Here is a 20,968-nt window from a genome sequence, read left to right on the forward strand (position 1 = left end):
ATTTCCCTCCTCCCCTCCCTCCCATTTCCCTCCTCCCCTCCCTCCCATTTCCCTCCTCCCCTCCCTCCCATTTCCCTCCTCCCCTCCCTCCCATTTCCCTCCTCCCCAAACTCCCCCTTCAACCCCCACCTCTGCCTACCACCCCTTTCCCTATTCCCCCCAATCTCCCCCTTCAATCACCCTCCCCCTTTTTCCTCCCCGTTAACCACCCCCCTGCATTTCCCTCCTGATCACCCCATTTCCCTCCCCTCCCTTATTCCCCCCTCCCCCAAATTTCCCTTCCCAATTCCCTCCCATCCCTCCTATTTCCCTCCCTCCCCTCATCCCACCCATCCCCTACCTCCACCCCTCAATCATTTTTCCACCAAACCCCCTCCTCCCCAAATACACCGGCCCTCCCCAGCCACCCTGATCCCCCCTCCAAGGGTCTGTGTAACATCATGCCAGGGTGATAGGCATGTGTTCGCACTGTCAGCGGGTCACCATACAAGGCAGGAGAGTGATGATAACTTGCTGTGAGGAAAGCTTTCCTGGTTTCTGTTATGGCTTCCTCCCATGCGAAGCCATTGGAGTTGCTATCCTGATTAATTGGTCTTGGCAAATCAACACTCCATGTACAAGTACAGAAAAAGTGTGACCTTTTAATTTTGCGTTCTTCATCCAGAGTAGGAGCCATGGATATGTTGTGTTCCTCGCCAGAGCTATTTCAGCAACTATACCCTTTTTAATCACAATTAAGAAAGATCTTATTTTTATATTTAGTGGAATCATCAGGATGCTTCAAAAGTACATTACAATCAATAACTGACTTTTGAAGTAGTCATTGTTGTTTTTAGGATGAAAGGTGGAAAACATCACATTGTCAGATAACAACTTGCATTTATGCAGTGGTTTTAACACTAAAAATACATCTCAAGAATGGCACCAGAACGAGTGACCAAAATCTTGGTCAATGAGGTCGGTTTTAATGCCTTAAAGGATGAGGGAAATGCAGAGCTTTAGGCCTTACATGCCTGAAGAGACAGTTACCAATAGCGGAGCAAAGGAGTGGACTATGTATAAGCGGTCAGAACTGGAGGAGAACCGAGGTCTTGAAATGTTGCAAGAAGCTAGAGAGTGAAGCCGTGGATGGACTTGAACAGGAGGATGACAGTGACAATTGTAACATTGATGAGACTAGGGATGATGGATGGATAAAGCTTGTGGGAGTCAAGCATCGGAGCAGAGTTCATGGTGGGCGGAGGATGGAAGGCTGGCCAGAGTGCATTGGATAGTTGAGCCAAGAGCTAACAGAAGCATGGATGAAGGTTTCAGCTGCAAGGATGCAAATGGTGGTCTGGTGTTAGAGAGGATATGGAGTCAGAAGCCCAGCGAAAGTTAAAGGAGGATGCCAGGGTTGTGAAAAATCTGGTTCAGCCCGAGGCATTGGCCAGGAAGAAGAAATGAATGTGTTGAGGGAACAGTGTGGGATAATGTTCCACCAGGCTAACATTGAGCTCCTAATTATGGTAGAGGGTACTAGCTAGTCAATAAAGGATCATTGAATCTTACAGCATTTTGAAAAAAAAAGGATTGATTTCCTCACTTTCCCCAAATCTCTGTAAGAAACTGACTCCTCGGTGCAGGAAGCTGAGAAGAACTGTCGCCGTTCCTGCGCAGGGGGGTGGCCCGGGCGGTCAGCAACCGGAGTCCGCCCTGCGGCCACTCCGGCGGAGGGTCGCGCGCGCAGCAATCAAATCTAACGGTCGGCGTCTCGCGCAGAGCGCGCGCGACAATCGAATCGAACGGCCAGCAGTCCGCGGCAGCGGACGGAACGCACGCGAATCGTAATCGAACGGAACTGCGGCGTCGCGCGCGGGACTGAGGTGACCCGATGCCGTTAGTCCGCGGCTCGGCCCCGTCCACCGAGGATGTTCGCAGGGATGAACGTTATCCCCCAACCGGCGGCCCCCGCCTGTCGGCCGAGAGCGGTCTCCAGCAGCGATTCCGGGCCTCGGGGACAACCCCCGCACCCGCAGAAAAAAGGTATAATCAGTAATAGAGACCGGGCTCCGGTGCCGTTGGTCGCGTTTTCAAAAACATGTATTTACGGACGTGACGAACTCGGCTATCCGCGCGTGTGTGGCCCGGCAAAGGCTTTTTTCTCCCCATTAACCACACCCTACCCCCCCTCCCCCCCCCCCCCGAGACTGGGCGCTGTGCTGATTTCCCCCACCTGCAATTCAGCTACTTGTTACAGAAGTTTACTAACGTCACCGGGGAGCTGGGGGAAACCATTCTGAAGACTGAGAGGAGATTTAATTGGAGAAATGTTCGAAGTCCTGAGGGAACTGGACAGAGTAGATTTGAGAGGGGGGAGGACTGACTCAAGAACCAGAAGACGCAGATTTAAAGTGATTTGCAAAAGAAGCAAATGTGATTTGAGAGAAAAAACAACTCCCACAGCGAATGGTTGGGGTCTAGAACTCGCTACATGGGAGTGTGGTGGAGGCAGGTTCAACCCAGGCACTTGAGAGGGCATTGGATGTTTATTTGAATAGAAACAACAGGGGAGGGAAGAGAAGGGGCATGGCACTGAGTCACCATGCTCGTTGGGAGAGCTGGTTCGGACACAATAGGCCAAATTGACCGCTTCTGTACCATATCAATTCTATGATTTTAGCGAAGTACGATAATATTTATTATTGTCACAAGTAGGCTTACATAACACTGCAATGAAGTTACTGTGAAAATCCCCTAGTCGCCACACCATGGGAGAATTCAGAATGTCCAATTCACCTAACAGCACGTCTTTCAGGACTTGTGGGAGGAATCGGGAGCAGCCGGAGGAAACCCATGCAGACACAGGGCGAACGTGCAGACTCCACACAGTGACCCAAGCGGGAATCGAACCTGGGACCCTGGCTCTGTGAAGCAACAGTGCTAACCACTGTATCCCTGTGGTTGTCCCCCTCTTGAACAGGTATACTACCCCTTTGGATACTGTCGGGGAGGATAGCCTATCAGGGGAAAACAGCAGCAGCCAGAGCAGTGGCACCACGGCTGGCTCTGATGTTCAGAAGGGAGGGTCAAAGCGCAGAAGAGCAATAGTCATAGGGGACTCTATAGTCAGGGGCACAGATAGGCGCTTCTGTGGACGTGAAAGAGACTCCAGGATGGTATGTTGCCTCCCTGGTGCCAGGGTCCAGGATGTCTCTGAATGGGTAGTGGGCATCCTGAAGGGGGAGGGCAAACAGGCAGAGGTCGTTGTACATATTGGTACTAACGACATAGGCAGGAAGGGGCATGAGGTCCTGCAGCAGGAGTTCAGGGAGCTCGGCAGAAAAAAAAGACAGGACCTCTAGGGTTGTAATCTCGGGATTACTCCCTGTGCCACGTGCCAGTGAGGCTAGAAATATGAAGATAGAGCAGCTAAACACGTGGCTAAACAGCTGGTGTAGGAGGGAGGGTTTCCGTTATCTGGACCACTGGGAGCTCTTCCGGGGCAGGTGTGACCTGTATTAGAAGGACGGGTTGCATCTAAACTGGAGAGGCATAAATATCCTGGCCGCGAGGTTTGCTAGTGTCACACGGGAGGGTTTAAACTAGTATGGCAGGGGGGTGCACACTGGAGCAATAGGTCAGAAGGTGAGAGCATTGAGGGAGAACTAGGGAATCGGGCCAGAGCAGACAGGGAGAAGTTGCTGAACACAGCGGGTCTGGTGGCCTGAAGTGCATATGTTTTAATGCAAGACGTATTACGGGTAAGGCAGATGAACTTAAAGCTTGGATTAGTACGTGGAACAATGATGTTGTTGCCATTACAGATACATGGTTGAGGGAAGGGCAGAATTGGCAGCTAAACGTTCCAGGATTTAGATGTTTCAGGCGGGATAGAGGGGGATGTAAAAGGGGTGGCGGAGTTGCGCTACTGGTTAGGGAGAATATCACAGCTGTACTATGGGAGGACACCTCAGAGGGCAGTGAGGCTATATGGGTGGAGATCAGGAATAAGAAGGGTGCAGTCACAATGTTGGGGGTTTACTACAGGCCTCCCAACAGCCAGCGGGAGATAGAGGAGCAGATAGGTAGACAGATTTTGGAAAATAGTATGAACAACAGGGTTGTTGTGATGGGAGACTTCAACTTCCCCAATATTGACTGGGACTCACTTAGTGCCAGGGGCTTAGACGGGGCAGAGTTTGTAAGGAGCATCCAGGAGGGCTTCTTTAAACAATATGTAGACAGTCCAACTAGGGAAGGGGCTGTACTGGATCTGGTATTGGGGAATGAGCCCGGCCAGGTGGTAGAAGTTTCAGTAGGGGAGCATTTTGGGAACAGTGACCACAATTCAGTAAGTTTTAAAATGCTGGTGGACAAGGATAAGAGTGGTCCTAGGGTGAATGTGCAAAATTGGGGGAAGGCTCATGATAACAATATTAGGCGGGAACTGAAGAACCTAGATTGGGGGTGGATGTTTGAGAGTAAATCAACATCTGACATATGGGAGGCTTTCAAGTGGCAGTTGAAAGGAATACAGGACTGGCATGTTCCTGTGAGGAAGAAAGATAAATACGGCAATTTTTGGGAACCTTGGATAACGAGAGATATTGTAGGCCTCGTCAAAAAGAAAAAGGAGGCATTTGTCAGGGTTAAAAGGCTGGGAACAGACGAAGCCTGTGTGGAATATAAGGAAAGTAGGAAGGAACTTAAGCAAGGAGTCAGGAGGGCTAGAAGGGGTCACGAAAAGTCATTGGCAAATAGGGTTAAGGAAAATCCCAAGGCTTTTTTTACACGTATATAAAAAGCAAGAGGGAAGCCAGGGAAAGGGTTGGCCCACTGAAGGATAGGCAAGGGAATCTATGTGTGGAGCCAGAGGAAATGGGCGAGGTACTAAATGAATACTTTGCATCAGAGTTCACCAAAGAGAAGGAATTGGCGGATGTTGAGTCTGGAGAAGGGTGTGTAGATAGTCTGGGTCACATTGAGATCCAAAAAGACGAGGTGTTGGGCGTCTTGAAAAATATTAAGGTAGAAAAGTCCCCAGGGCCTGATGGGATCTACCCCAGAATACTGAAGGAGGCTAGAGAGGAAATTGCTGAGGCCTTGACAGAAATCTTTGGATCCTCACTGTCTTCAGGTGATGTCCCGGAGGACTGGAGAATAGCCAATGTTGTTCCTCTGTTTAAGAAGGGTAGCAAGGATAATCCAGGGAACTACAGGCCGGTGAGCCTTACGTCAGTGGTAGGGAAATTACTGGAGAGAATTCTTCGAGACAGGATCTACTCCCATTTGGAAGCAAATGGACGTATTAGTGAGAGGCAGCAGTTTTGTGAAGGGGAGGTTGTGTCTCACTAACTTGATAGAGTTTTTCGAAGAGGTCACAAGATGATTGATGCAGGTAGGGCAGTGGATGTTGTCTATATGGACTTCAGTAAGGCCTTTGACAAGGTCCCTCATGGTAAACTAGTACAAAAGGTGAAATCACACGGGATCAGGGGTGAGCTGGCAAGATGGATACAGAACTGGCTAGGTCATATAAGGCAGAGAGTAGCAATGGAAGGATGCTTTTCTAATTGGAGGGCTGTGACTAGTGGTGTTCCGCAGGGATCAGTGCTGGGACCTTTGCTGTTTGTAGTATATATAAATGATTTGGAGGAAAATGTAACTGGTCGGATTAGTAAGTTTGCAGACGACACAAAGGTTGGTGGAATTGCGGATAACGATGAGGACTGTCAGAGGATACAGCAGGATTTAGAGTGTTTGGAGACTTGGGCGGAGAGAAGGCAGATGGAGTTTAATCCGGACAAATTGAGGTAATGCATTTTGGAAGGTCTAATACAGGTAGGGAATATACAGTGAATGGTAGAACCCTCAAGAGTATTGAAAGTCAGAGAGATCTAGGTGTACAGGTCCACAGGTCACTGAAAGGGGCAAAACAGGTGGAGAAGGTAGTCAAGAAGGCATACGGCGTGCTTGCCTTCATTGGCCGGGGCATTGAGTATAAGAATTGGCAAGTCATGTTGCAGCTGTATAGAACCTTAGTTAGGCCACACTTGGAGTATCGTGTTCAATTCTGGTCGCCACACAACCAGAAGGGTGTGGAGGCTTTAGAGAGGGTGCAAAAGAGATTTACCAGAATGTCGCCTGGTATGGAGGGCATTAGCTATGAGGAGCAGTTGAATAAACTTGGTTTGTTGTCACTGGAACAAAGGAGGTTGAGGGGAGACCTGATAGAGGTCTACAAAATTATGAGGGGCATAGACAGAGTGGATAGTCAGAGGCTTTTCCCCAGGGTAGAGGGGTCAATTACTAGGGGGCATAGGTTTAAGGTGCAAGGGGCAAGGTTTTGAGTAGATGTACGAGGCAAGTTTTTTTACACAAAGGGTAGTGGGTGCCTGGAACTCGCTGCTGGAGGAGGTGGTGGAAGCAGGGACGATAGTGACAATTAAGGGGCATCTTGACAAATACATGGAATAGGATAGGAATAGAGGGATACGGACCCAGGAAGTGTAGAAGATTGTAGTTTAGTCGGGCAGCATGGTCGGCACGGGCTTGCTGGACCGAAGGGCCTGTTCTGTGCTGTACATTTCTTTGTTCTTTGTTTGTTATTTGTGCTGCCACCCGTAACTTTATAAAAAGATAATTTTCTTTAATACAGGCACATATGTAGTTGGAGCTATGTTTTCTAATTTTTGTTTCTATGATTCCCATCTGTCTTTCACGCCTGTCACTTTTATTGCTTCTATATTTGATTAGTTTTAAACAATACAATTGTAGCATTCCCTTAGCTTTCATGTTTTATGTATTTGGTAGTATAATGAACCAGGTCAATCTAGTATGGTAATTGATAACTTGTGGAACTAGTTGGCTATATGGATGTTAATATTTTTATTGTAGTTGTGATAATATTTCATTGCAATTACATGCATCATGGCACTCATTGCAGAACCTGTTTCAAAATGAATTGCAATAAATAGGTCATATTCTTGATAATAGGCTGCCATGATTCTTTTACAAATGTATGAAAATACATAGATGGTGCAGTTTTATATTCAGCATGAAAATTTATGTTCATAGAATTGTAGAAATTCTACAGCTCAGAAGCAGGCCATTTGGCCAATCGGGTCTTTGCACTGAAAGGGCACTCCAGGTAGACCCCTGCCCTATCCCTGCAACCCCACCTAACTTTTTGGACACTAAGGGGCAATTTAGCACAGCTAATCCACCTAACCGGCACATCTTTGGACTGTGGGAGAAAACCGCACCTGGAGGAAACCCACATAGACAAAGTGCAAACTCCACACAGAGAGTCACCCAATACCCAGAATTGAACCTGGGTTCCTGGGGCTGTGAAGCAGCAGTGCTAATCACTGTGCCACCCAGTGTGCTTAACAGTTAATGGATTTAAGTAGTTTACTCACTTCTGTAAGCAAAGAAGTATAGCCTTTGTAGTCTCCTGCACATGACCTCATTTTCAAGGTAATTTGGTGCACTAGATTGACTTGATAACTGAGATTGCACCTTTTCAAAGTTTACCTTCCATTGAATACTCCCATTTCAGTTTTGTATGAATTATTATGCAGAATGCTGACTAATTACTGATGGTCATATAAGAATCTACTTCTTGAAACCATGGTATTTTCAGTAATTTCTTCTCCATGTATGCTTAAAAGCCCACTTAACCAGCTATTATACTTTAGTGTGACGTACGATTGACAAATTTCCATTCTTGAAACAGCTGCCACCTTTTATCACTTCCTCCTGGAACTAAAACGGGAAGCTGTCCCTGATGACTGAAAGTAGCTAAGAAATTGGATTTTGCTTTGATTCAACTTTGGCCTGCTTTTTTGGTCCCTTCCTACTTGTCATCCACAGGCTCCCCCTCGGCGACATGATCTGAAAACACACTTCAGTTTCAACATGTGAACTGATAACACAAATTTTTTTTTTTTAAATCCCGCTCTACCTCTCCAACCCTCACTGTATCTAACTCGTAAAACTGTCCAACATCCATTAATAGCTCAGCAGAAATTTTCTTCAACAAATCTTGGGAAGACCAAAGCCATTGGTGCTGGGAACTCCATCCCCTAGCCCCAACCAACCCCAACTCTCTCCCTGGCAACCGCTTGAGGCTGAATCGAAGTTTACAATCTTGGTGTTATATTTAACCCTGAGATGAGCTTTTAACACAGCTGTGCTACCCCAAGACCATCTATTTTCACCTCCATAACATCACACAACTCCGTACCTGCCTCAACTTATCTCTTGCTGAAACCCTCATTCCTCCCATGTTCTATCCTCCAGAAAATTCAGGTCTACCAAACACTACGGCCATGACTTTCACCAAGTGCTGTCCACACTTCATGCCTGTACTTGCTGCCCTACATTGAATCTCAGTTAAGCAACCCCATAATTTTAAAATTCTCATCTTTGCTTTCAGATCTCTCCACGACACCTCCCCTCCTTACTTCTGTAATTTCCTTCAGTCCCACAACCCTGGGCGGCACAGTAGAACAGAGGTTAGCACTGTTGCTTCACAGCTCCAGGGTCCCAGGTTCGATTCCCGGCTTGCGTCACTGTGCAAAGTCTGCACATTCTCCCCTTGTCTGCGTGGGTTTCCTCCATGTGCTGTGGTTTTCTCCCACAGTCCAAAGACGTGCACGTTAGGTGGATTTGTCATGCTAAATTGCCCTTGGTTGTCCAAAACGATTAGGTGGGGTTACTGGGTTACGGGGATAGGGTGGAGGTATGGGCTTAACTATGGTGTTCTTTACAAGGGCCGGTGCAGACTCAATGGGTCGAATGGCATTCTTCACTGTAAATTCAATGATATCTGCGCTCCTTTTATTCTGGCCTTATGAGCATCTCTGATTTTAATCATTTGACCACTGGTGACCATACTGTTACAAATGCAAAGTTTGGAAGGTATGTTTTGGGACTATGTAGGGTAATTTAAAGTAAAATGGGCGACTGAAGGAGGGTCATGTTCATTTCCTATGTTCCTCTGTAATGTGGCTTCTTCTGAATTCTGCTAACAGTGAGCTCAGGGGCTTGGTTGTTAAAGATTAAAGGAGGCCCAGGTTGTGTTACTGGGAAGAAGGTGTAAGATGTTAACACCTGTAAACAGTGACTAAAGCATCTGTGCCAACAATAGGTAGACTGTTAGTCTCAAAATTCCTAGGAAGATTAGGAAGTGGGTGGTGGGGGAGGGGGGGGGTATCGGTGTGCGAGCGAGTAGAGGCGGCATCCTGCAAGGGCACTAGTTTGGGGGCTTGGTAATGGTGCATCTGCCCTTACCGCCGGCACGGTACTCCACCAGCCCCGTGGTGGTAGCAGCCCTGAGAGTCTGGGGGCAATGGAGGAGACGTGTGGGAGCAGAGGGAGCATCGGTCTGGTCTCCAATATGCAATAATCACCCCGGGGAGGCTAGATGGGGGGTTCCGGAGGTACCTAGAGGTGGGGGACTTCCTAGGCAGGCAGGTCTCAACCTTCCCACTCCTACCGTCAAGGGGGATACAGGACAGGGTAGCTTCCAGAATGTGGGTGGGAGAAGGGAGGGTTTCAGACATTTACAAGGAACTCATGGGGTCAGAGGAAACGCAGACTGAGGAGCTGAAACGCAAATGGGAAGAGGAGTTAGGAGGAGAGATAGAGGATGGCCTCTGGGCGGACGTGTTGAGTAGAGTCAGCGCGTCCACAACATGTGCCAGGCTTAGCCTGATACAGTTTAAGGTCGTTCACCGGGCCCACATGACAGTGACCCGGATGCGCAGGTTCTTTGGGGTAGAAGATAGGTGTGCAAGATGTGCGGGAGGACCAGCGAACCATGTCCATATGTTCTGGGCATGCCCGAAGCTTAGGGGATTCTGGCAGGGGTTTGTGGATGTCATGTCCAAGGTGTTAAAATCAAGAGTGGCACCGGGTCCAGAGGTGGTGATTTTCGGATTGCCGGAAAACCCGGGAATCCAGGAGGAGAAAGAGGCAGACGTTCTGGCCTTTGCTTCCCTAGTAGCCCGGAGACGGATATTATTAGCTTGGAGGGACTCAAAGCCCCCAAAGTCGGAGACCTGCCTAACTGACATGGCTAGCTTTCTCTGTTTGGAGAAAATCAAGTTCGCCCTGAGAGGGTCAATGTTAGGGTTCGTCCGGAGATGGCAGCCGTTCGTCGACTTCTTTGGGGAAAATTAACCGTCAGCAGAATGGCGGGGTGGGGGGGCTGGGGTTTAGTTTAGCTTAGAATAGGGTGTTAGAAAAGGTGGGACCTGCGAGGGAGGAAGACGGCTTTTGCACTATGTTTATATTTGTATGTACATTGTTTCTTCTGTTGTTATAAAGCCGTAAATACCTCAGTAAAATGTTTGTTAAAAAAGAAAGTCCTAGGAAGGTGTTTTGTAAACAGTTATAATCTTTTAGTTTCAAGTTGGTAAACAGTTATAATCTTTTAGTTTCAAGTTGGAAGTCGAAAGGATAACTAATTGTCCTTTCTACGTGGATACAATGCCTTTGTGATTCATGTTGCTATGGGGCTTTGAGCATTGGTGAACAATTTGAGGACTTCTATATAACTTTATTATATTTACTTAATGTTGGACTCAATTTTCATGTGTTTTGCCATTTCTCCTTTACTTTTAGTAGTGAATAAACATATTCTATCTTAACTCAAAAGCCTGCTTGAATTTGCTCCTTTCTAGTTATTAAATATTTTTTTCACCATATTTTCAGCATTTTCGCCGTACAAAAAATGAAACAAAAACCGAACAACCCCAACAATATAAAATATAGAATCATAGAACAGAAAATAAAGCAATCCCCTCCCTCCTCCCTTCGCATTCAACGGCAACCAACTCTAAAAGTGCATAATAAACAAACCCCAAGAATTGTAGAAACCCTCCTTCAGTCCCCTCAGCTCAAACTTCACCGTCTCCAGGGTCAAAAACACCAGGACTCCCCGTCACACTGTGGCTTGGGGTGGGGTAGCTGACCTCCACCCCAACAGGACTGGCCTATGAGTGATTAGTGAGGCGAAGGCAAAAACGTCTGCCCCTGCACCCACCGGTCCGAAACCCCAAAAATGGCTTCCGGGGGACCGGGCTCCATATCCGTAACCCCTAAGGTTATGCAAATACCTCCCGCCAATACCTTTCCAGCTTCGGGCAGGACTAAAACATGAGAATGTGGTTTGCGGAGCCCCTCCCACATCGCTCACAGACATCCTCCACCTTCTCAAACACTGGCTCATCTTTGATTTTGTGAGGTGCACCCTATATACGACCTTCAACAGTATCACCCCCAGCCTCGCACACGAGGTTGAGATATTCACCCGTTGCAGCACCTCACACCACAGTCCCTCTTCCATCAAACCCCCCAGCTCTTCCTCCCACTTCGCCTTAATCCCCTCCATAGAAACCCTGTCGTCCTCCCAGGATCCTCCCATAAATCGGCGATATAATCCTCTTCTCCAATCCTTAGCGAGATGACCAAGGGCTCTATAGCCAGTGCAAACAACAGGGTGGACATGGGGTACCCCTGCCTTGTACCCCGGTATAGAACAAAGTACCCTGAATTCATATCATGAGTACGAACGCTCGCCATCGGCTCCTTGTACAACAGCCGTACCCACGCCACAAACCTCAGCCCGATTCCAAATCTTTCCAATACCGCAATCAAATAACCCCACTCTACCCGATCGCCTTCTCTGCATCCAGTGCTACCGCCATCTCCGTCTCTTTCCACCCCGCTGGCGTCAGGATCACATTTAACAACCTCCTCACATTCAAAATCAGCTGCCTTTCCTTCATGAACCCCGCCTGATCCTCTCCTATCACGTTCGGGAGACACCCCTCCAACCTTGCCGCTAAAACCTTTGCCAATATCTTGGCATCCACATTCAATAGGGATATGGGTCTTTATGACCCACACTCCATCTGGTCCTTATCCTTCTTTAACAGCAGGGAAATCAAAGCCTGCCCCAACGTCTGTGGCAAGAACCCCCCACCTATCGCCTCCTCAAACATTCTCACCATCAGTGGCGCCAACTTATCCTTAAACTTCTTATAGTATTCCATTGGGAACCCATCCGGCCCTGCCACCTTCCCTGGCTGCATCCTCCCAATTGCCTCCTTCACCTCATGCTCCCCCATCAGTCCCACAAAGCCTGCCTTATCCTCTTCACCCAACCTCGGGTACTCCAACCCGTCCAGGAACTCCTTCATCTCTCGCTCCTCTCCCAGTGGCTCCAGCCTATATAGCTTCTTATAGAACTCTTCAAATATTTTGTTGATCTGCTCTAGGGCCACCACCAGCTTCCCCAACGTATCCCGCATCTGAACTATCTCCCTCACTGCTGCCTCCCTCCAGAGCTGGCTGGCCAACATACGTCCTGCCTTTTGCCCACGTTCATAGATCATCCCCCTCACACTTCTTAATTGGCGCACCGCTTTCCCTGTGGTCAACTGGTCAAGCTTCGCTTGAACCTCCATCCTCCTGGCCAAGAGGACCGGGTCCGCATCCCCCACTTCCTATCCACCTCCAGCATCTCCTCTATCAATTTTTGGTGCTCCTCTCTCTCCTCCTTGTCCACCTTAGCCTTGAACAAAATCACCTCCCCCTTACTACTGCCTTCAGAGCCTCACAACCACCCACTGTGAAAGTTCCCCCGTGCAATTAAACCCCACATATTCCTTGATCACCTTCCCAGGGCCCCTAACAGCGCCACGTTCATTCTCCACCCTGGCCTCTGAGCCATCCCTTCTCCAGAACCAAATTCACCCAATGCAGAGCATGGTCCGAAATTAATATCGCTGAATACTCCGACCTTTTGACCCCAGCCAATAATGCCTTCCCCACCATGACAAAGTCTATTTTTGAGCCGGGGAGAAAACAAATACTTCCGTACTCCCAGGTGCAGGAACCTCCACGGGTCCACTCCTCCCATCTCTCTCGTGAGCCCAGCCAGCGCTCTTGCTGACTGGGAAGCGAGCGTGGCTGAGACCTATCCATGTTCGGCTCCTGCACCATATTCCAATATCACCCCCCCCCCCCCCCCCCCCCCCCCCCCATTAACTCATGGGTATCCAAATCCAGAGTAGCACCCAGCACCCTCTTCACAAACCCTGCATCATCCCAGTCGGGGCTATATACGCCAATGCCACCAACCTCCCCTCTTAACACTTCCGTCACAATCACATACCTGCCCCCCTGATCCGCCATCATTTTCTCCATCGGAAACCTCACCCTCTTGCCCACCAATACCACTGCCCCTGATCCCTGCTATCAAACCCCTGATTCACCCAACCCTTCCTAAACCTCACCTGATCTTTCACCCTTAGATAGGTCTCATGCAGCATCACCACGCCGGCCTTTAGGCTCTTTAAATGTGAAAAGACTCTCGCCCTCTTCACCGGTCCCCCGAACCCCCTCATATTCCACGTTATTATGCTGACGGGTGGGGGAGGGGCATCTTTTTCTCTTCCCCCCCCCCCCCCCCCCCCCACCCCTTCCCAAATCCACCATCATCATTATCACAGGTCCTGCCCATCGGGCCTGACCCGCCCCATCTCTATGTTGCTGTCAAACTCCTTCCCCCTCCCAGAATCCACCCATCCACTTCCTCTTCCCCCCCCCCCCCCCCCCCCCCCCCCCCCCCACCACACTCCTGTTCACTAACCGACCTTCGCTTGCTTGTGTGGAGGCCCCTGCCAAAAACCCCCTCCTCCCAATTCGCCCCCCATGACCCAGTCCCTGGAAACAAAGACACTCAAACATAACTAGTGTGCAAAGACCGCGCCCTAGAAAGCCGCCATAACCCTAAAGCTCAATGTTCTCGTACCTACTGTAGCCCATAGCAGAGGGTCCATTACCCTTCACCATCAACTAACCCAGAAACCAAACCCCTAACCGTTTCCCCCCACAAAAAGAAAGCAAATGCATACCCAGAAACAAGAGATAAAGCATTCACCCCCTCCCTTCAGTTCGAAGCTAAACCCCAGCCCCGTCTCTCATTTCAACCCCAGTGCTTTGGCCTTCACAAACCCCTCTGCTGCCTCGAAGTAAAAGTCCCTCAAATTATAGGTCACCCTCAACTTCGCCAAGTAGACCACGCCGAACCTCACACCGTTGCTGAAGAACAAAAAACAAACAATACAGCACAGGAACAGGCCCTTCAGCCCTCCAAGCCTGCGCCGATCATGTATCCTATCTAGACCAACTGCCTGTATCCTTCTGTACCCCGTCTGTTCATGTGCCTATCCAGATAAGTCTTAAACGAAAGAGAAAATGCTGGAAAATCTCAGCAGGTCTGGCAGCATCTGTAGGGAGAGAAAAGAGCTAATGTTTTGAGTCCGATGACTCTTTGTCAAAGCTGGTCTTAAAGGTCGCTAATGTATCTGCCTCAACCACCTCACTTGGCGGTGCATTCCAGACTACCACCACCCTCTGTATAAAAAAAACTTCCCCCGCACATCTCCACTGAATTTAGTATCTGTTGACGATTCATTCTAAACCATGGAATGATAGAAAAGTTATGGCACACAAAAAGAGGCCATTCAGCCCATTGTGTGTGAGCCAGCCAAAAAAGAGAAAAAAGGAAACTAGTCCCTCATTTTAATTCCACTTTCCAGCACCTGGTCATCGCCTTGCAGGTTACAGCACTTCAGGTGCAGATCCAGGTGCCTTTTAAACAAGTTGAGCAGTTAAGCCTCAACCACCAATTCAGACAGTGAATTCTGGATACCCATCACCCTCTGGGTGAAAACAACCTCTTTTTGTGTGCCATAACTTTTCTATCATTTCATGGTTTAGAATGAATCGTCAACAGATACTAAATTATGCATTGTAGTTCAAGAATAGAATGACAATTTGAAATTCAAAGCCAGACTGAGGGCTTAAGGCACTTACTATGATGGTGATACAGTGGCGCTCTGAAATTAGAACTAAAATTGCCTACTGTTATTGTCCCAGTTTTTAAGAAATATTTTTATTACGGACATTTTCCATTTTACAAAATACGCAATACTCATTCAACCTTATGTACAATTTTCATATTCAACAACGGATCCACCATCCCACCATGTGGCCCTGTTTTATTATTACAAAATACACCCACCCGCTGCCGATTACTAACTCTTGAAAAGGAGACCCCACCTTGACTAAAACCCCTCTCCTGAGCCCCTGATGGCAAGCTTAATTATTTGCAAATATAGAAACTCCCAACAGGTCTCCCACCCATGCCGTCGCTCTTGACGGTCTGTCACCCTAGCAAAATCTTTCCCCGGGGGCTATCAGGAAGGCAAAGGCCAACACATCAGTATTTCTCCTCTCCTGCACTCCTGGCTCATCCGATACCCCAAACATTGCGACCTACAGGCTCAGTGCCGCCCATATCCCTAAAATCTCCAACATTGTCTCAAAAAGGACTCCCAAAATCTTGCCAATTTCGGACAGGACCAGAACATGAACCTCGGGTTACTGTCTCTGAAGACTTTGTACATTCTCCCTGTGTCTGTGTCGGTTACCTTCCACAGTCCAAAGATGTGCAGGCTAGATGGATTGGCCATGCTAAATTGCCTCACGTCCAAAGGTTCGGTGTGGTTGCGGGAATGGGCCTGGGTGGGATGGTTTTTTGAACGGTCAGTGCAGACTTGATGGGCCAAATGACCACCTCCTGCTCTATAGGGATTCTATGATGTTTTGTGGTTCGTTGGCCCCTGATGCACAATCAATACTCTTGAGACCACGAGGAGTCATATCGATTCAGCTTTAATCAGATAGAACTGTACCCAGCAGCGATGTTACAGAAGTGAAGGCTGCTGGGACGGCATCGGTTCTTATACCCCGCTTCTCAGGGAGGGGCTATGTACATTACCCAATGGTAGACCCCGCGGTCTAGCCAATGGTCATTCACCTCTCGGGTACTGCAATACCTGGTATTACCACAGCCCCCTTAAACACCGCTCGCATTTGTCCTACACTTCCGGAAAGATCCCATTCATGTGTTTTTGGTTATCTGAGTTCTGTGCACTACTTTAAATTGAATCAGGCTCAATCTCACACACGAGCAGGTAGAGTTTATCCTACATAAGGCTTCACTCCACACATCCCCTTAAAATGCCCCATGCAACTCCTCCCACTTCCTCTTTATCTTCTCCAGCAAGGCCCTCTCCCTCTGTCAACTGCCCAAAGATAGCACGGTAGCATTGTGGATAGCACAATTGCTTCACAGCTCCAGAGTCCCAGGTTCGATTCTGGCTTGGGTCACTGTCTGTGCGGAGTCTGCTCATCCTCCCAGTGTGTGCATGGGTTTCCTCCAGGTGCTCTGGTTTCCTCCCACAGTCCAAAGATGTGCAGGTTAGGTGGATTGGCCATGATAAATTGCCCTGAGTGTCCAAAATTGCCCTTAGTGTTGGGTGGGGTTACTGGGTTATGGAGATAGGGTAGAGGTGTTGACTTTGGGTAGGGTGCTCTTTCCAAGAGCCGGTGCAGACTCGATGGGCCGAATGGCCTCTTTCTGCACTGTAAATTCTATGATCCGAGAACTTTCCCTCTCCATCTCATCCTCAGAAACAACCTTGTCCATCAATGAAGGGGATGGTAACCGTGGAAACATAACTAGCTCCTTTCGCACAAAGTTCCTAACCTGTAAATACCGGAACCATTTCCCCCCGGAAACTGAAACTTTTCTACCAGTTCCTCCCGTCCCGTAAATCTACCCTCCACAAACAGATCCTTAAACACCTCTACCCCTCCCGTTCCCAAGCTTTGTACATCGATTCCAACTCCGCTGGGATACTGTGGTTCCCACATGTCGTGCCCACAGCAACATTCCCTCTCGCTTAAAATGTTGCCTAAACTGGTTCCAAACTTTTAAAGAGGCTACAACTACCAGACTTTCAGAGTACTTGGCAGGTGTGAATGGAAGCGGAACCATCATAGTGCCCTCAAACTCAACCCTATACAGGAAGCTTCCTCCATCCGTCTCCAAACCATACCTCACTCCACGACCCATTTGCGAACCTTCTCTATATTTGCCGCCCAATAATAGTTCATCAAATTTGGCAACGCTATCTCCCTGACAGCCTGCCCCTCTGCAAAAAAGTTCTCTGGATCCGAGGTACCTTTCCTGCCCATACAAAGGCTGAGATCAGCCTATTAATCTTCCCAAAAAAGGATTTGGGTCAGAAAATTGGGAGATTTTGGAAAATACATAAGAACTTCAGAAGGATCGTCATTTTCACAATTTGAACCCACTCTGCCAACGATAGCGGGAGAACATCCCACCTGTTCAGATCATCCTTCACCCCTTCTACCAGGTTGGCGAAAAACAACTTGCGGAACAATGTCCAGTTACGAGCCACCTGTATTCCCAAATACCTGAAAGTCTACCTAGCTAGCCAGAATGGCAGTTTCTCCAGGTCTTCTGCCTGTCCCTGAGAGCTCATTGGAAACGCCTCAGTCTTCCCCATATTAAGTCTATACCCTGAAAAAAAGCCAAACTTATTCAACACTCCATAATCCTACTCACACTAGAGAGTGGGTCTGTCACCTATAACAAGTCGTCTGCACATAGGGACACTCGGTGCTCCAGACCTCCATATCTCCTTAATGCAATCGGCAGCAGCTCAATTACCTACACAAAAAGTAACAAAATAAGGTGAACACCTCTGCCTTGTACCCCAAAGCAAATAAAAGTACTCTGAGCTTAATTTGTTAGTGCGAACACTTACAGCAGCCTAATCCAGGAAAAGAACCTGGGTCCAAACCAAAATTTCCCCAGTATCTGTTACTCCTATTCTACCTGATTTCCGTGGTCATGGAAATTATTATCTCTGGCTCCGACCTGACAGGGGCGACATCACTACATTCAATAACTTCTTTATATTGGCCGACAATTGTAGGCCCTTCACAAAACCCGTTTGATCTCCAGCTACCACCAAGTAAATAATCCTCCAAGTTCGTTGCCAGCGCCTTATTTAACTTAGCGTCGGCATTTAATAGTGATATGGGCCGAAAAGACCCACACTCTTTGGATCCTTATCCTTTTTCAAAATTAGCGAGATCGAAGCCTGTGCCAATGTGGGCGCCAACTCTCCCTGGGCTAACGAGTCATTGAACATCAGAATCACCTTCTGTCTTTCCATCCTCTGGCCTTCTCCCTGTGCACCTTAATCGAGAACCGCTCCCTCCTATTTGCTGCCTTTAAAGCCTCCCAGAATATTGAATTCTACGTACGTTTCTTTTTTTTTTCCAATGTATTTTATTACAAACATGTATCAAAACAGGTTGTAGCAAATAAACACTCTGGGAAACATACTTCCCAGCAATCAACTGTACAGTCTGTACAGATTTTTTCCTTTTTCATTCTTTTATACAGTTAAAATTATCTTACTAAAAATCTTGTTTGTATTGCGTTGCCACTGGCAGCATCATTATCGGGGAGATAACCAATTAGGAGAACTTGTCGACCTCTGTAGGCCTCTTCCTGCAGGGAGCAAGGGATGATTCCAAGAAATGTGAGACAAGGGAGAAAGCAAGGACAAATTCAGCACTTTTGAGTGGCAGTGTGGCAGAAGCCAAGACCACAAATAGAAAAACTTGAAGCCCCTGAGGGTGGCTAAGGAGCCAGGAAGCCAATGGGAAACCTAGTCAGATCAGTTGAGTTTGAGAAGCTTCATGGGGAGAGAGAAAAAAGGATAGCAGCCAGGAGCTGGAACATATCAAGCCTGGTGATCACTGCGTTGAGGAGTAGAGGCCACGAATAGGGCAGAGCATCAGTCGTGAATAATCTCTGTACATAGTTTTTTCCTTGAAGTTAAGCTCTTCCTTGAGTTTATACAGTTTTGATCTCAGTGGAGTAAAGGAACCTTGTTTTTAACCTTTGTGCAGTCTGTGTGCTTAAATTAAATTACACGTTACATTTAGGATGAGGTTTCTTTTATGTCATTGGGGGAAATCTGTTATTTTTGCTTCAACCAGAGGAGGATGTAGAATGATTACAGCAAAGGCATTTGGCCTGTCCTTCTGTGCCAGCTCACTACAAAAGCAATTCAGCTAGTCTGTTCCCTTGGCATTTCCCCCAAGTTTTGCAGTTTTTCTCTCGATAATTATTCAATTCCCTTTTGAAAGCCATCATTGAATCATACATTCAGGTAGTGTGTTCCACATACGAACCACTCACTGCATTAAAGTCACATTTGATTAGAAACGAATGGCAAAAGAATCGGTGCTCTGTGGTTTTCAATCCCACCAATGCGAACACTTTCTCCTTATTCACTTCGTCCATACCACTTATAATTTTGAACACCTTGATTAAATCTCCTGTCAGCCTTCTCTTCAGTAAGGAGAACAGCCCAAGCTTTGCCAATCTATCCACGCAATTGATATTTCTCATTCTTGGAACCATTCTCATAACATCTGCACATTATTCTTTAATTGTGGTGCCAGAATTGTACTAAATATTCGAGTTGAAGCGGAACCTGTATTTCATAAAGATTCACTGTGACTTCCTTGCTTATGCACTCTATGCCAAGGTGCCCGGGTGGCACTGGGAGGGGCACTGCCAGGCTGGCACTGCCAAGCTGCCAGGTTGCCCTTGCCAGGGAACAGGCCCTGGGGTTCCCTGCCCTTATGAGTTGTGGTGTGGGGGCCTCAAGGACCTCCTTATTGGACAGTTGAGGCATTCGGGGTGGGAAGGTGGTTGAGAGAAAATGGAGCCACAATGCTCTTTCTGCAGCATTGGAGGGACGGTTGTTGGCAAGGCCCAAAAAAGAAGCAGAGACCCGTTTAATAGCGGGGTAGTTCTTGGCACTGAAAGCACAGAGAAACACCCTGCTATACGCGCACTGGCACTGTAGCCACCCCACACTGTTGGGAAACCCATGGGTGGGAGTGCGCTGCCGGCGGAAAGGAGAATCCCACTGGTGGAGAATTCACACCACAGAAGGGTCAAACCTGTGTCTTACGCTTGGTGTGATATGCAGACTATATATAATATTTTGAACTGAGCCTCTTTGTTCTATTACCGACTGAGATTCTATTGGCATTTTCCCATATATTAACCCATGTCTCCTCATCAATATTCACTGCAATGTCTTTTCCCTTAGACTGTAGCGTTTCTAATATAATCACACAAAATCTAGAATATAGTGTCTTAAAACTTGTGGATTAATTGCTTAGGTTCCTTGGATATCAGGATTTCCTTCCCACCAGGGAGATTGAAATGTCAAGATACAGAGTTGTTATTATTAAGGATAAAGCCTCTTGAGTTCCAAATATTTGCAAAAGGAGTATCTTGGGATATCAAATTGTTGACATAGCTGCTGAAAGGATGACAAGGAGGCACCACTGAACTTGTCGCCCAACCTACAAATACCTCTATCTCGCCATATATCAAATCCACAGCCCATAAGGCTTGGTGGGAAATCCAGGTTACCCTGAATGGGGGAGAGAAAGAAGTTAATTTTGATCTCCCTTCCAGCTGATAGACCATCCTCCATGCTCTTAGAGTATTGATAGTGATAGGATTTTCCCACTTGACAGAGCCAGCCTTGAAACCCCTGTAAAAAAACAGTGTCTGTAACGAGAATGGAGAATGACTTGCTTCAATATCAAGCCAAATGGAGGAGGGCTCCTCTCTGACCCATTCCAAATGAATCTGAGATAAGAAGTTAACTGATACATTTAAATATTCAGCACCCCTAAACCCCCCCCCCCCCCCCCCCCCCCCGCCCCCTGCCGAGCCAGGGATCTGCAGTTTGACCAATTCCAAGCGAGGTTTCTTTTTGTTCCATTAAAATGAACATTCCAATTATTTCCTTTAGGACTGAAAAGACAACAAGATTGGCAGCATCTGTAAAGGGTAAAATAACCTAGGACCTATCTTAATCAGTGCTATCCTGCCCTACCAAGATATCGTCAAGGAAGATCAACGATGCAAGTCCCACTTAATAGATGTAAGTAAAGGCGGGGTAACCTCAATGCCCAAAAAGTAAAT

The 20,968-nt window shown here is 47.6% G+C and overlaps 1 protein-coding gene across 8 annotated transcripts in view; it reads left to right on the plus strand.

Annotated features, from left to right (window-relative positions):
• The first annotated feature begins 1,585 nt into the window (after positions 1–1,585).
• The window catches only part of disc1 (DISC1 scaffold protein), a 215,018-nt gene continuing 195,635 nt past the window's right edge, over positions 1,586–20,968 (plus strand). For 3 of the 8 annotated variants that reach the window (XM_072498529.1, XM_072498530.1, XM_072498532.1), the window contains exon 1: positions 1,586–2,025. In XM_072498529.1, coding sequence (XP_072354630.1) covers positions 1,911–2,025 — 115 coding nt within the window. In that variant the 5' untranslated portion in view covers positions 1,586–1,910. Of the gene's footprint in view, positions 2,026–20,795; positions 20,928–20,968 lie in introns of all 8 variants that reach the window. The other 5 variants (XR_011940649.1, XR_011940650.1, XR_011940651.1 and 2 more) reach the window with 3 other exon arrangements.

This window comes from Scyliorhinus torazame, chromosome 4 (assembly GCF_047496885.1).
Source record: "Scyliorhinus torazame isolate Kashiwa2021f chromosome 4, sScyTor2.1, whole genome shotgun sequence".
In the NCBI taxonomy this organism is placed as follows: Eukaryota; Metazoa; Chordata; class Chondrichthyes; order Carcharhiniformes; family Scyliorhinidae; genus Scyliorhinus; species Scyliorhinus torazame.